This window comes from Heliangelus exortis, chromosome 17, assembly GCF_036169615.1.
Source record: "Heliangelus exortis chromosome 17, bHelExo1.hap1, whole genome shotgun sequence".
NCBI lineage: Eukaryota > Metazoa > Chordata > Aves > Apodiformes > Trochilidae > Heliangelus > Heliangelus exortis.
In genome coordinates, this window is record NC_092438.1 from 15,586,031 (window position 1) to 15,600,971 (window position 14,941).

Consider the following 14,941-nt stretch of genomic DNA (forward strand, 5'->3'; position numbering starts at 1 on the left):
TGGGCCCAGTTTGATGTTTGGAGCTGTTTGGACCCTGCAATAAGCCACTTGAGGTGAACCAGAGCCCAGCCTGTCAAGGAGATGCCTCCCCAGGTACCCAGGGCAGTGACCCATGGATGTGTGCAGAGCAGGGGGAAGGGGAGTGATGATCTGAGACCAACCTGCAGAGCTCTGACCCCCCCTGAGGGCTCCTGCCAGCCAGACCCTGCACCAGGAGCTCGAGGGGCACAGCAGCACCTCGGTGTCACTTGGAGTCCTTGTGTTTCCTGGTGAGTCACAACAAGGTGCAGGGTCCAAACCTGTCCACAGAGCTTCTCTGTCCTCCTGAGCTGCCACATAACCCTCTGCCCTGCTCCAAACCACAGCTGGGGGGCTTGGGATGCTCCCCAGAGCACCCTGGCTGTGGCTCCCTTCAGTTCTGTCACCGGCTGTGGTCCCAGCACCCTCCTGCCTCTGGGTCTTGCAAAACATTTGGTTTGCTTTGGTCTGGTTGACAGAGGAGGGGACAGGGCTTGTTGTTCCCTTGGTCAAGGGCAGCAGCTGTCAGGTGGCCAGAGCCCAGCTTGGGACCTGCCACCCCTCCTCCTAAAAGCCTTTTGTCCCTTGTCACCCAAAGCCTGGAGCCACCCCTGGAGGGTGAGCAGACAATGACCCCAGGGCACTTGGGGGGCCCGGGTCTGCCTGGGTGAATCTTCCCCAGAGAAACCCCTTCCTCTGAACCATCCCCTCCCCGTGCAGCATCAGAGGGACCTCTCTGCCTCTCCCAGCCCCTCTTTTGGGTGGGTGACACCAGTTTCTGGGCAGGGAAGTGTTGGTGGGACAGAGCTGGTGCTCTCCCTGCCCATGGAGAGGCCACACAGAGGGGGTTCCTGCAGCCAGGAGCCCCCAGGGACCCCCCCAGGCTGTGCCCCCCACCACTCCCTGCACCTTCAGGAGCCAGGAAAGAAACAAGGAAGGAGCCAAATGCACCTTGGACTCAGGTTCAAGTCTGTCCTGACAGCACCCCCATTGCCACCTACAGATGGGGACCCCCCCAACCCCTTCCAATTCTCACGGGTTCAGAGGACAAACCCCAAGTGACCAGGATTTTCCATGAACTTGTAAATATTTTAATAGCAACGTTTGTGTCAAGCTGCTGTCCCATGAGGTGTCCTGGGAGTTTGGGATGGGTGGGAAGCTCCAGGATGAGGGATTTCTCACCACAGGGGCTGGGATGGGGAATCCTGAGGCCTCATACACCTGCCTGGGGGGGGGAGCAGGCAAAGCTCCCACCCCCCACTTTAATTCAACCTTAAGGAAATCTTGACTTGGAGCCAGGCTGTGCAGAGCAGCATCCTGCCCTCCTGGCCAGGGGCTCAGCTGCTGTTCTCACTTTGCCTGGACCATCAGGGACAAAGCATGATGCTGGTCTGGGGTTTCTGACAGGGTCCGGGCCCCTCGTTCTTCCTGGGTCAGGCCGGGGTCTGGGTGCAGGCTCTGACCCCCCGGGAAGGGCTCACTCTGTGCAAGGAGAGGTGTCCCAGGGTGAGATGCTCCATACTTGGGCTGTTCTGAGTTGATGTGTCCCATGGTGAGATAGTTTGGACTGGGAGGATGCTCCATACCTGGGGTGCTCCAAGTCGGGAGGATTCTTCTGCCCGGGATGCTCATGTCCCTGCTGCCCCTACAGGGATGCTCCCTCTCGGGTGGATGCTGCTGCCCCATCCCGGGATGCTCCGTCCCAGAAGGATTCTCCCGTCCTGGGATGCTCCGTGCCGTGAGGATCTTCCGTCCCCGGGATGCTCCGTGCCAGAAGGATTCTCCCGCCCCGGGATGCTCCGTGCGGGCCCTTCGGCCTCCCGGTCGGTCCCAGCGGCTGCTTTAAGGGGAGGGACGGAAATCTGACCCGTCCCCGGGCTCGGCCGGGCCCCTTAAAGCCTCTGCGGGGCGGCGGATCCCCGCTGCGGCCAGGTCGGACCCGCCGGTCCCGCCATGGGCTCCCTGGGGCGCTGCCTGGCCCGGAGCCTGCTGAGGGGGCAGCCGGGGCTGAGCTGCCCCCCCGGGCCCCGCTGCTACGGCTCCGGTGAGACACGGCCCCTGCCTGCCCCGGGACCCTGTCCCCATCCCTGTCCTGTCCCGGGGGACCCTGTCCCTATCCCTGTCCCGCTCTCAGACCCTTCCCTATTCTGCCTCTAGGGACCCTGTCCCCCTCCTCATCCTACCCTGGGGACCCTGTCCCCATCCCTGTCCTCCCCTCAGCCCCTTCCCTACGCTGCCCTGGGGACCCTGTCCCTGTCCTCATCCTGCCCTGGAGACTTCAGCTTCATGTTCTCCTCAACCCCTTCCCTACCCTGTTCCTGAGGAGCTACTCCCAATCTTTGTCCTGCTCCTGGTCCCCCTGTCCCCATCCTCGTCCTGCTCCTGGAGACCAAGTCCCCATCCTGTCCTCAGTTCCTATCTCTGTCCTGCCCTCAACCCCTTCCCTATTCTGTCCCAGAGGACCCTGTCCCCATTCTCATCCTGCCCATGGAGGCCAAGTCCTCATCCCCATCCTGTCCTCAGTCCCCTGCTTGTCCTGCTGCTCGGGGTTCCTGTCCCCATCCCACCCTCATTGTTCCCTCCCCTCTCGGTGCCCAGGTCCCCCGGGGGACCCCTGTGCTGTCCTGGGGAGCACAGGGTGGGAGCCTGGTGGAGCTCCAGGGTGTCTGTCAGTGCCCAGATAAGAGGGGAGAAATAGTGGGGTCACTTCTCCTGCTCTGTCCCCTCTGGCAGCCCCAGACTGAAACCCGGGACTGGTGGCCAAATGCCTCAGTTAGGTGCCCTCTCCCCATCTCTTTCCTGTCCCCTCTGTCCCTCCAGTGGATGGGATGTACTTGTCCCTTGGGGTGCTTGTGTGCCCTCACAGCAGTGCCACCCCATGGTTCTTGACTGTCCTCTTCACCAAAGCAGGGCTGTACCCAGGGACCCCCCTTGTGCCAGAGCTGGTGTCCTGGGGAGTCCTCGAGGCCGGGCAGAGGTGGTGGCACCTGGAGACCTTCGGTGGGATAGGGTAGTGCCGTGCCCGTGGCTGAAACCAGCTCCAGCCTGTCCCGTGTTGGGTTTCCCTGGCCATGGACACGTCCCCAGAACCCAGCAGGGCTGTGCAGTGTCCCCGGGTCCCTCCTAGGACCTTTCCAGTCTGAGGCACAGCTCGGTCAGAGGGACGCAGCCCCAGCACGGGACAGGGATGGGGACGGGGTCAGCAACCTCTGGTGCCCCAGGAGAGCAGCTCGGGGGTCCTGCCACCCCCGCCTGTCGTTGGTGGTCATCCGTGTCCCCTGCCTGGCGGTGACCCCGGCCCCTGTGTCCCCACGCAGCCCCCCCGGAGCTGCAGGAGCAGACCCTGGTGCTGGTGAAGCCGGATGCGGTGCAGCGGCGCTTGGTGGGCAGCGTCATCCAACGCTTCGAGCGCCGCGGCTTCAAGCTGGTGGCCATGAAACTGCTCCAGGTACCCATCCCCAGGGACCCCCCGGCACACAGGGGAGGGGAGGGGTCACCATCTGGGTGTCCCCACCGTCACTACACGTTGCCCTCAGGCAGACCAAGGGCTCCTGGACAAGCACTACCAGCACCTGCGGCAGAAACCCTTCTACCCTGTCCTCCTGCAGTACATGAGCTCGGGGCCTGTGGTGGCCATGGTGAGGGGATGGGGGGATGGGGTGGGGTGGGATAGAGGGGTTGGGATGGGATGGAATGGGGTGGGATAGAGGGGATAGGATGGGATGGGATGGCATAGGGTGGGGCGGGATAGAGGGGTTGGGATGGAATGGAATGGGATGGGATGGAATGGAATGGGATGGGGGTGTTGGGGTTAGGGTGAGTTTGGGAGGGGTGGGAGGTTGCTCAAGTGTCCTCTTGTCCCCCAGGTGTGGGAGGGCTACAACGTGGTGAGGTCCACGCGGGCCATGGTGGGGGACACGGACTCGGCCAAGGCATCCGCGGGCACCATCCGAGGGGACTTCAGCATGCACGTCAGCAGGTGAGGGGGGTGGGGGGCAGCGGTGGGACCCCCGTGGCCATTGTCACCCTCACTGTCACCGTCCCCTCCCAGGAACGTGGTCCACGCCAGCGACTCGGTGGAGACGGCCCAGAGGGAGATCGGGTTCTGGTTCCAGAGGAACGAGCTGGTGGCCTGGCAGAGCGGAGATCGGGATTTCACCTACGGACCCTGAGGAGACCCCCAGACCCACAATAAACCCCAGGGCCTCCCCCTCGGGCCACTCACTGCCCTCGGGTGCCACCCGCAAGCTCCATGGGGCTGTGGGAGGGCACTGGGATGTCCCCTGGGGGCACTGGGAGGGCACTGGGATGTCCATGGGGAGCACTGGGAAACACTGGAATGTTCCTGGTGATCACAACATGGTACTGGGAATCTCTGTGAGACACTGGGATGTCCCCACGGTGCATGGGGGCTGTACTGGGAAGCACTGGGCTTGCACTGGGGCAATACTGGTCAACTGTGAGAGGCGCTGGGATGTCCCTGAGGGGCACTGGACACTACTGGGGGGGGGCACTGGGTTGTCCGTGGGAAGGGCAATCAAGCAGTACTGGGAAACCCTGGGATGCACTGGGATGTCCCAAGGGAGCACTGGGTGGTAGTGGTAAGCACTGGGCTGGTATTGGGATGCAGTAGGATGGTACTGGAAAGGGGGGTTGTGCACTGGGATGGTACTGGGAAGCTCTGGAAGACACTGGAATTGTTCCTGGGGGGCACTAGAGCACTACTGGGAAGCTCTGAAAGATACTGGGCTGTCCACAGGGGTCACTGGGGTGGAACCGGGAAGTTCTAGGAAGCACTGGAATATCCCCAGTGGGCACTGGGGTGATGCTGATAAGCTCTGGGGAGGGACTGGGCTCTCCCTGGGGAGCACTGGGGTGGTACTGGGAAGCTCTCAGATGCGCTGGGCAGCTCTGTGGGGTACTGGGTGGTACTGGGAAGCTCTGGGAGACAGTGGGCTGTTCCCAGTGTACACTGATGCTGCACTGGGAAGCACTGGGCTGTCCGAGGGGCTGTACTGGAAAGGTCCGGGTGCCACTGAGCTGCCCCTGCTGGAGGCACTGGGCAATACTGGGAAACTCTGGGCGGCACTGGGCTGTGTCTTGGGGGAACTGGAACTGCACCGGGAAGCTCTGGGAAGTGCCGGGTTGCCCCTGGGAGGCACTGGGCGGTACTGGGAGTCAGGAGGCTCTGCCCGGGGGTCTCCGGGGTCAGGGGGTGCGTGGCTGTCGCTGTCCCCGCACTGCGGCACTGGGGACACTGGGCGGCGCTGTGGGACCCCGAGCCGGGCTCCGCTGTTGCCAGGCAACGGCTGCCGACGCTGCGCATGCGCTGCTGGCGGAGCGCCCCGCGGCCAGAACTACAGCTCCCGGCACGCTTTGCGGCGGCGGCCGGGACTACAGTTCCCATCACGCTTTGCGGCAGGGCCCTCCCGTTGCCGCCATGGCGGAGCCCGCAGCCCCCCGGGCGCCGCCGGACCTGGACACGGACGATTGTCTCCGGGAGTACCGGCACCTCTTCAGCCCCGACATCCTGGCGTGAGTGCCGGGAGCCTCCGCTCTGCAGGGCCGCGGCCTGGGGCTGGCAGGGTGGCACGGCCAAAGAGCTGAGCGGGGCCACCGGGCCGTGCCTGGCGCTGGGCACTGAGTGTCCCTTTGTTCCCTCAGGGGCCAGGTGGCCTTCATCACCGGCGGCGGCTCCGGCATCGGCTTCCGCATCGCCGAGATCTTCATGAGGTGGGGGAGCTCTCCTTGGGCGCCAGCGGGGCGGAGGGGATGGAATCTGCCCTGCCCTGCCCTGCCCTGCCCTGCCCTGCCCTGCCCTGCCCTGCCCTGCCCTGCCCTGCCCTGCCCTTCCCTTCCCTGCCCCTGCCCCTTCCCCTTCCCTGCCCTTCCCCTTCCCCTTCCCCTTCCTCTTCCCCTTCCCCTTCCCCTTCCCCTTCCCCTTTCCCCTTCCCCTTCCCCTTTCCCCCTCCCCTTCCCCTCCCCTCCCGTCCCCTCCCCTCCTTCTCCCCTGGGATAGGTTTCTGCTGTGCTGTGACTCCTGAGTCCTGCAGGCCTGGAGGAGCAGCCAGCAGTTCCTCCCTTCCGAAGCTGTTGTGCCAGCTCCCTGCCCGCACTCCTGGCTGTCCCCAGAGGCCCGGGGTGGCTGAGGAGCTGGTGCTGGGTGGTTCCCCTCACCCCCCCCCTGCTCCCTTGCAGACACGGCTGCCACACGGTCATTGCCAGCAGGAACCTGCAGCGGGTGTCAGAGGTGAGGCCCTGGGCTGCAGTGGGGTGGGCAGGCAGAAGGGGGATCTGGGAACCCCTGGAGAACCTTCTGCCATCTCCTCTGGGTGAAACTGGGAGCCCTGGGAATAGTGCAATGGGAGAAGGGGCTCAGCAGTGCTGCCCTGTCTCCTCCCAGTGCTCCAGCAGCAGAAGGCAGAGGTGATGAACAGGGTGGATGGTTTAGAGGGGGCTGCACCTCACAGCAGAGCCCAGTTAATTGTGGAACTTGCTGCCTTCCCCCACCAGCCTTGAGGGGCTCTGTTCCAGGGATCAAATCACCCTTCTGTTGATGAGGCAGAAAAAAACAAGCTGTGGTGCTGAGGGTTTGTCAGCAGAGCCCAAGGTCAGGCTGGAATCTCAGCCTCAAGCAGGGCAGAAATCCCTTATCCAAGGGTTACTAGGGTTGAGGGGAACACTGAACCCAAAAATTTAGTTATATCTTGAGATGGAGCAGAGCAAGGTTTGTGGTAGCTGTGTGTGGATGCCACTGACATGTAATAAACATCAAAGCCTGTGAGGAGGCTGGCATCACCCAGCTGCCTGCTGGAGGGGGTCAGTGCTGTCACTCCACATTCCCTCACACTCCTGTGCCAGAAGAGAAGATGCAGAGCTCAGCAGCTTTTTAGTGCTCAGGGCTGGGGTCTCCTGAGGACACAGGGACTGCCTGCCCAGGTTCTTGCACTCCTGGACATTTGCAGAGCTGAGCTGAAAGCTTCTCCCAGAAGGGCCCAAGGATCCCAAGCAGGACTGGGGAGCGTTGCTGGGGCTTGGGCAGCTGCTGAGCTTGCCCATGCCCTGTGCTTCGTTTGTTGAACATTTCTGGGGAGGGTTTGTGGCAGATGCTGAGCTGCAGAGCTGGAGTCTGCTCTGCCTCTCAGAGACCCTGGCAGCAGCCAGCTTGCCTTTGCCCTTCTGCCTGCTGGCAGTCATTTTTTATTTATTTTTTTTAATCTAAAGGTTAATTTTCTCTGGGCTCATGCCACAGATGCCTCGTTGGGGTCCAACCTTTGTACTTGCTCTGCAGAGATGTTGCTTGGCTTGTGCTGTGTGGATGACAGGCCCTGGGGATAACTTGGCCTCAAGAGTTGTGTCCTGAGGGCCAGGCTGGCACTGAGCTGGGACAGGGCCTGCAGGGTTTTCCTCTGGGCAGCCCAGGGCTGCAGGGTGCTGTGGGTCTCTCCCCTGCCTGCAGTGTTTGCTGTGGGCTCCTGCCTGTCACAAGGTCTGGGTCCAACCCCTGCTGAAACAGAGTCCCAAAAAGAACCTCACCTCTCTGGTTTTGTTTTGTTTTATGGTTGTTTGCTTGTTTTTTTTTCCAGGCCTCTAAAAAGCTGGTGGCAGCCACGGGCCAGCAGTGCCTGCCCCTCTCCATAGATGTCAGGCAGCCCCAGAGCATCGTGGCAGCAGTGGAGCAGGCACTGAAAGAGTTTGGGAGGATCGACATCCTGGTTAACAGTGAGCTGCAGGGGTGGGCAGGGGGGAGAACTGACACAGACCCACTGCTGGAGTGTACTGTGGCTTGGGGCTTGTGTTTGCCCAGTGCCTGTGTGCCTGGGAGCAGAGGGAATGGAGGAAGCAGAGTTGTGCTCACTGCATGGCTCTCCCCTCCCTGCTCTGGCTGCCCCAGAACCTCAGCCTGGCCGTGCTGCTGGCTGTCCCAAGCCACAGGATGTTTATCCCTTATCAAGGATGTTTCTACACCCCCTCCAGTCTACCCAAGCAGTTTTGCTTAGCTTCCCACTTGCCCTGAACCTGCCTGATCCCCTCCTGGCCCCATCCTGACTGTATCCCTGTTCTTCAGATGCTGCAGGAAACTTCCTGTGCCCAGCCAGCTCCCTGTCCTTCAACGCCTTCAAGACAGTGATAGATATTGACACCATTGGCACCTTCAACACCTCCAAAGTCCTCTTTGAGAAATATTTCCGGGTAAGTGGAACTGGAGACAGGGAACTCTGTGTGTGTCCCTCCTAGCCCAGTTCTCCTGACCCCACACACACCTAATGCCACCTCAATCCTTCCCCAGGACCATGGTGGGGTCATCGTGAACATCACAGCAACCCTGAGCTACCGAGGCCAGGCCCTACAGGTGCATGCTGGTTCTGCTAAAGCTGCCATAGGTACCTAAATGCTCCATGCTGGGGCTCTGTCAGCTCTGTGGGGACAGGAAGGAAGCTGAGGCTTCCCAGATATTGGAATGGGAAGATGTCTGTGGGAGAAAGGAGGTTGCATGGAGATGGGGGTTGGCCCCTTCTCCCAAGTTGCAGCATATGATTATGAAGTTGCAGCAGATTAGATATGAGGAAGAATTTCTTTACTGAAGAGTGGTCAGGCACTGGCACAGGCTGCCCAGGGAGGTGCTGGAGTCACCTTCCCTGGAGGCATTTAAGAAATGTGTAGATGTGGCACTTCAGGGCACACTCTAGTGGCCAAGATTGTAGGGGTTTTGTTCTGGTGTGGGTTTTTTTGTTTGGTTGGTTTTGGGTTTTTTGTTCGTGTGTATGGGTGATCTCAGAGGTCCTATACAACCATGACTGTGCTTTCTGTGAGAGGTGACTTTAAATAGGTTTGGTTAGTAGGTGCCTGGGCTTGGGATGAGGCTCTTCTCTCCCCCAGGGACTGCTTTTCCAGGGCTTTTGGACAGTCACCTGTGGCTTCCCCCCCCCCCAAAAAAAAAACCAAACCAAAAGAAAGCAACAGAAGTTACCAGAATGGCTCTGCTCTCCATTTCCTCCTTCCCATTGCAATCCCTCCCCAGATGCCATGACCCGTCACCTCGCTGTGGAGTGGGGACCCAACAAGATCCGGGTGAACAGCTTGGCCCCAGGCCCCATCACAGGCACTGAGGGCTACAGGAGGCTGGGTAAGGTGACCAGGGGCTCCTGTCCCTGCCCTGGTGGTGGCCAGGGGGTGTCTGGGAGGGGGCTGTGACAGCGCCATGAATGTTGGAGGGTGTGTGATGCAGTTCGTTGCTGCTGAGCATGGCTGGCACGTCCCTTTGGGGGGGTGCAGCCCTTCCTACATCCCTGTTACCTCCCAGGAGGCTGTTTTTGCTGTTGAGTGGCAGCTTTTTCAGCTCTCTGACACCTCGATGTGTTCTCCCAGAGCTCAGCCTGGTGCTGTAGGTCTTGCAGTCTGCCAGCAGTGCCTGTTCAGCCCTGGAGGCTGGGGAAGCTCTAAGGGGATCGTGCCAGGATCTCCCCTGGGGTCCAAGCAGTGCTGTGGGTGTCTGGCAGGCAGCAGTGGTTGTGGTCCCATGGTCCCAACTGACCTCTTCTTCTACCCTTTAGGTGGGAAGTTTGCCAAGGAGGCCAACCAGTTTGAGATGATCCCCCTCCAGCGTGCGGGGAACAAGACGGAGGTCGCCCACAGCACGCTCTACCTGGCCAGCCCCCTCTCCTCCTACGTGACAGGCACCACCCTGGTGGTGGATGGTGGGAGCTGGCTGACCTCTGCCAACAACTTCCCTGCCATGCTGGGTATTGCTTCATCCTCTGCTAAGCTCTAGGTGACTGTGCCTTTCCCCCCCACGGGGTTAGGGCAGGGCTCCTGTCACAAGTCCCTGTCACCCTCTCACAGGGACATGGCTGCCAGGGGTGGTGGCATCGCCTCTGTCACCTTGTGCCGTGCCCTGTGAGGGAAGAGGGGGCACACCACGGGTGTTGGGGTCTCAGGATGAGGGCAGCCAGCCCAGGTTTCAACTTGTCAGCACTTTTTCAGAGCCTTCCTCTGGTTTTGGGAAGGTGGTGGAGCAGGGACCATCTCTGAGCCCTCGTGGACAGTCCCAGAGATGATTTAGGAAGGGCAGGAGAACTTGCTGGGTTTTTCCTCTGAGCCTGTGGGTGATGGTGTTGTCTTTTGTCATTCTGCCAGAGGATGCTTGTCTAGACACTTCAGAGTGTCTCCTGAAGCTCCTTTTGTTGTGCCCCACCAGCAGGGTCTGGCACAGAGACTCCTGCCTCTGCTTCCCTGTTTTTTATTTCCATGGGTTAGGTGGCCGCGTTTTGTGCTGAGCTGCACACAGGACTCTGTACCCCTGCAGAAGGTGGTGCCAACAGAGAGGGGGGGTGGGCTCCTCTCTGTCCCTCTCCTGTGTCCTGCCTGGCAGCCTGTGCCAGCAGGGCAGGGGTGGGCAGGGCTGTGCACCCACCTCCCCACTGTCTGCTTGCAGGTTTCTGGGCTGCAGGAGCAAACACGAATCAGTGATGGACAGCCTGGGACCTGGCCCTGCTGCTGCTGGACACAGTGGGGTGACACTGCTCATCCTGCCGGGGGGAGGGAACCCCAGGGTGCTGGGTGGGGAGCTGGCCCACCCCCCTTCTCTGCTGTCACTGTCCTGGGAGCTGCAGTGGCCAAGAGCGCAGGGAGGGTGTGGGATGTGGGGGCTGTGACTGCCACTGTCCCTTTGCATCTCCCTCCGAGTTGCTCTCCCCACATATCCTTGATCCCCAGGCAGTGATGTCCATGGATTTCCGTCCCCTCCCACCCCCACCACAGCCTGAGAGCTGGACAGGGCCCGCTCCAGCAGCTCCTTTTGGGACGGGGCAGTGGTTCAGCCGAGCTGGGGTTGCTGGGGACAGCTCTCAGAGAGGAACAAAGGACCAAAGTGTCCCCTGGCAGGGGGGGAATGGCCCTGTCCCCTCAGAGGGCTCCTGGGTAGGGCCACTGCCCCCACAGGCTGGTGCAGACACAGCTGGGATGTCCCTGTCCCAGGAGCAGATGTGCTGTGAGGTGGAAGCCCACTGGAGCTGGGTCTGTACCACTGTGCACTGTAGCTCTGCACCTTTCAGGAGCCTGAGGTGTCCAGTTGTCTGTCAGATCCCTGAAATCCTTCTGGTGGCACCTTGAGGGATGCCCCCTGCTTGCCTGCAGCAGCCTCCTGCTGCTGGTGACAATTTTGAAGCTTACCCTGAATTCCACGAAGCTTCTTTTCCTCCTTGATTGTGTTTTCTACTTGATTGTAGACTTGCCAGATTTTGCTCCTTCCTCCAGGCCCGGAATAAAGAACTTCCACCCCGGGCTGCCACACGTCTGGTTCCTGGTTCTGGGGGGGAGGTTGATCCTGCGGCCTCTGGACCTGACCACGGGGAGGTTTCCCCAGCTCCGTGTCTCTGAGGTGACCAAGCCCGGCCAGGCTCTGGGCAGAGCATCGGGGTTGGTGCTGTTGGGAGCAAAGCCAGCGGTACTGCCCTGCAGTGTGGGCCGGTCCTGGTGCTCCGAATTGGACCCCTTGGGCGGGTGGCCCCGTGGCCCTACCCGGCGGTGGCCGGGGTGGTCCAGCGCTCCGGACCAGCGCCACTTCCCTGATGCCAAACTCCCGAAACCGGATCCGGAAGCCTTCAGCAGCCGTTGTGGGTTTGTGCCCGTTACCGGGGGCCGTGCTGGCCAGAGGGGAGCGGGGCCGGCAGCGCCCCGGGGCTGGGGTGAGGGGTGGCTCGGCAGGCCTGGCTGCCCCGGTGCGGTGCCTGGGGCTCGGCTCACGGTGCTGCCCCCGGGCGCGATTGCTTCTCCGGGGGTGCAGAGCCCCGGTGCGCGGTTCAGTTCCCCGCAGTTCGGTTCCGTTCCCCGCGGTTCGGTTCCGTTCCCCGCGCTGGGCGAGCGGCACGTGCTGACGCGCCTCGTGCCCCTTTCCCGCGCCAGCCCCGCGCGGCGCACGAGCCGAGGGCGGGGTCAGTGGGCGGGGCCTCCGCTCGGCCTCGGGGTGCGCGGGTGGGGGGGGCACAGGCAGCGGGTGACGTCACCGCCCCGGCTACTGCGGCGGTTCCCGGGGTGGATCCGGTGGTTGGCGGGCGGGTTGCCCCGTGAGGGCGGTGCGGGCGGGCGCGGGGTTGTTTCTCGGCGCCGCCGTCCCCCCTCCCCTTCCCCGCTTCCCACCGGTGTCTCGGGGAGCCGCGCGTCCCCCTCCCCCGGCTCCCGGAGCCGCCGCCGGTCCCGGCCCGGCGGGGCGGGTCGTCGGAGCCGCCCCCGGTGGCGGTGCGGCGGGCGGAGCCGGCGCCGCCTCGCACAAAGCCGTGTGTGCCCGGGCGGAGCTAATCGCTGGGACCGCACCGGCATCGCTGCACCGGGACCGGCACCGCCCCGCCGGGCGGCCGCGATGTGAGGAGGGGGATGGCCGCGGGGCATGGCCGCCGGGCAGCGGCGGGGCGGGCGGCGGCGGGCGCTCAGCGCCGCCGGTGAAAATGGAGCCGCATCCGCCGGCGGCCGTGCCCGAGCCCCCGCTGACCCGGGGACCGCGGCGGGACGGGCCGGCACCGGAGCCGGAGCCGGAACTATGGGCACCTGAGGCCGCCGAGCCCGCCCCGGGACCGCCGCCGTGGTCCCCGCCGGAGCATGGGGTCTGCCCGGCCCTGCAGGACCCTGCCGAGCCCCCGGCCCGGCCGGAGGAGGAGGAGGAAGAGCCGCGCCTCCGCCCCGTCTTCGACGCCCTGGATCGGGACGGCGACGGCTTCGTTCGTGTGGAGGAGTTCGTCCAGTTCGCCACGGCCTACGGAGCCGAGCAGGTGAGGCTGGCGGCTGCCCCGAACCTCCCGGGACCCCGGCCCGGTCAGGCCTGGGGGTCTCTCCCCTCACGCCCACCCTGGGTGGTGGCTCCTGCCGCGCTTGGGCATCCCCCGGTGCGGAGCCTGGAGCGGTCCCCTCGGGATGGTGCGGGAAGGTGGGCGGTGTGGCCAGCGGCTGCCCTCGGGTGAGCTTTTGCCGTGGCCAAGGACAGCGTCTGCATCAGCGGCATGCGGGCCCTCCGGGTGAAGGGCAAGGGAGGGATGAGCGGCTGCAGGAGGTGTGGAGAGAGCCCGGAGGGGCTGGAGATCTCCTGTTCCAGGTCTCATCCCTCAGGGAGCAAGAGCATCCCGGCAGAGTCCGCATCCCCTCTCTTTGTTCTCCATCGATAATACATCGAGGTTCGTCCCGGCGGCTCCTGGCAGGGACCAGCAGGGAGATCCCAGCACCTCAGGCTTCTCCTTGTCCCCATCACCTGAGGGTCCCTGCGTGGGCTTTTCTGGCTCTCTGCTCGCAGTTTTGACAATCCTCGTTGCACTTTTTTTCCTCCTTTCCTCTGCTTTGTGCCACGCTGAGCTCCTGTTTCCTTGGAGCGGATCAGATGCAATGTAATTTGAAGCTGCCTGGTACGACCTAAAATGGAGAGAGAGCTCTCTCAGCATGCTAGGGGATGGAAACGAATCGGTTGTCCTTTGGTACTTGTGCTGTAAGAAAAGTAGTTTATTTTTTTAAGGTGTGCAGGCATTGCTGGGAAGTTTGGATGTGGTTACCCAGGAGATGTGCTTTGATTCTCTGCCTGCAGCTGCTGTGCGTGTGTGGAAGTGGCATGACAAAGCAAATTACCCTGCCTGAAGGAGTGGGTTTGGTGGAGGAGGTGGATTTTTTTGTCTCTATCCTCGCTGTACAAACCCCTCTTCAGGATAAAATAAAGACTCTCCTGTAAGAAAGCACCTCTATGAAGTGGAGATACCCCACTTCTTTGCCAGGCCCTCGGTTGTTCACCTCTTCCCGTGCTCTTGGTGTGGAGCAGCCCAAGGAAGTGGGAAGGAAAAAGGGAAGGAAGTGGGAAGGCAAGGCAAAGAGATGTTGTGTGCCTGGCAGGTGGGTCGGGCACGTCTGGGTGCCGGCAGCCTCTGCAGCTCAGCCCCATCTGCCCCCACCATGAGCCTTGGCTCTGACGTGGGAATTGTGCCAGTGCTTCCACGGTCAGCCGGGGAAGTGCTTGGAGATCTTGGCCTGCAGGGGCGACTGTGAGATCTTTAAGGTCTCTCCTGAACTCAAGCAGGGCGTGCAGGGAGGTTTTGTGCCACTAAAAGGTGTTGGTTGGGTTGGAATCCAGCTCAGGAGGTGTTGTCTGCAGGCTCCTTGCCCTGGATGTCCCTTTAAAGGTGGTGTTCCTTCCTACTGAGCACAGCTACCAGGAATGCTGGCCATGCTGAAATATATTATGCTTTTTAGATACATTTATCTTCAGCAGGAGACTTGCTAGCTCTGTGCATGCAGAACAAGTGCCTCTTGCTTGGTGAAGCCAGTGCTGAACACCCTGGTGAGGTGTGGCAGGGGCTGAGCCAGCAGGTAAAGGCTCACCCAGGGAAGGCAGCCTGGTGCCTTTGGCCATGCCAGGAGAGGAAAAATGATGTTTGTGCATTACCTGCAGCTTAGCAAAGCAAGGAGACATACTGAGTGGGAAGGAGAAGGGGTTGGCAGTGGGATCTGGAAGCTCCCACTGGATGTGCAGAGTTATAGTGGGAGGAGTTCTAGGGAAGTTTTTTGACATACATTTTAAGCATACATTTTAAGGTGTAGCTTGGGCCAAAAAAGGATTGGTTTTGATTGGGTTTTTTTTTTTTTGAGAAATGGAAATCCAGTTCAGGTGAAAGAGGACAGGAACATCACCAGGTAGGTAAAATGGCATTAAGATGAAATCTCAAGATGTCAACAAAGGTTGTGCCACACAACTGGCACTGGGAAGCTCCCAAGAGAGGTGCCAGGGTTTGATGGCTCCAGAGGAGCAAATTCCAGTCCTTTTTCTGTCCCTCTTGCCTGGCAAGGGGAGGAGGCACCTGCTTCCCTTTCTTCTCCCCCTCCTTCCTCCTGTCTTCTTCTCCCACAAGTGGATGGGTAGAAGGTATGCACAGGTGGAACAAACTGCTGCATTTCA

At 61.6% G+C, this 14,941-nt stretch overlaps 3 protein-coding genes across 12 annotated transcripts in view; all 3 read left to right on the top strand.

The window, feature by feature from the left end:
* The first annotated feature begins 1,902 nt into the window (after positions 1-1,902).
* Positions 1,903-4,376, top strand: NME4 (NME/NM23 nucleoside diphosphate kinase 4). Its single transcript, XM_071761140.1, has 5 exons — positions 1,903-2,062; positions 3,336-3,466; positions 3,555-3,656; positions 3,885-3,997; positions 4,070-4,376. Exons 1-5 carry the CDS (start codon positions 1,972-1,974, stop codon positions 4,188-4,190), a joined length of 558 nt encoding a protein of 185 aa, XP_071617241.1. The 5' UTR covers positions 1,903-1,971; the 3' UTR covers positions 4,191-4,376.
* Positions 4,377-4,680: 304 nt separating this feature from the next.
* Positions 4,681-11,300, top strand: DECR2 (2,4-dienoyl-CoA reductase 2). 6 transcript variants are annotated; one of them, XM_071761119.1, is made up of 10 exons: positions 5,324-5,553; positions 5,683-5,751; positions 6,217-6,268; positions 7,605-7,740; positions 8,087-8,211; positions 8,309-8,402; positions 9,041-9,145; positions 9,573-9,761; positions 10,276-10,327; positions 10,454-11,300. In XM_071761119.1, the coding sequence occupies exons 1-9, from the start codon at positions 5,459-5,461 to the stop codon at positions 10,293-10,295; spliced, it is 885 nt and encodes a 294-aa protein (XP_071617220.1). In that variant the 5' UTR covers positions 5,324-5,458; the 3' UTR covers positions 10,296-10,327; positions 10,454-11,300. The 6 variants fall into 6 exon arrangements, with proteins under 6 accessions (XP_071617214.1, XP_071617218.1, XP_071617217.1 ...); XM_071761113.1 differs by lacking the exon at positions 10,276-10,327 and having other exon boundaries at positions 4,681-5,553; positions 9,573-9,790; XM_071761116.1 differs by lacking the exons at positions 10,276-10,327; positions 10,454-11,300 and adding an exon at positions 9,862-10,263 and having other exon boundaries at positions 5,321-5,553.
* An 877-nt stretch (positions 11,301-12,177) lies between these two features.
* The window catches only part of RAB11FIP3 (RAB11 family interacting protein 3), a 69,239-nt gene continuing 66,475 nt past the window's right edge, over positions 12,178-14,941 (top strand). For all 5 annotated transcript variants that reach the window (XM_071761091.1, XM_071761090.1, XM_071761093.1 and 2 more), the window contains exon 1: positions 12,178-12,782. In XM_071761091.1, the coding sequence (XP_071617192.1) occupies positions 12,462-12,782 (321 nt within the window). In that variant the 5' untranslated portion in view covers positions 12,178-12,461. The remainder of the gene's footprint in view (positions 12,783-14,941) is intronic.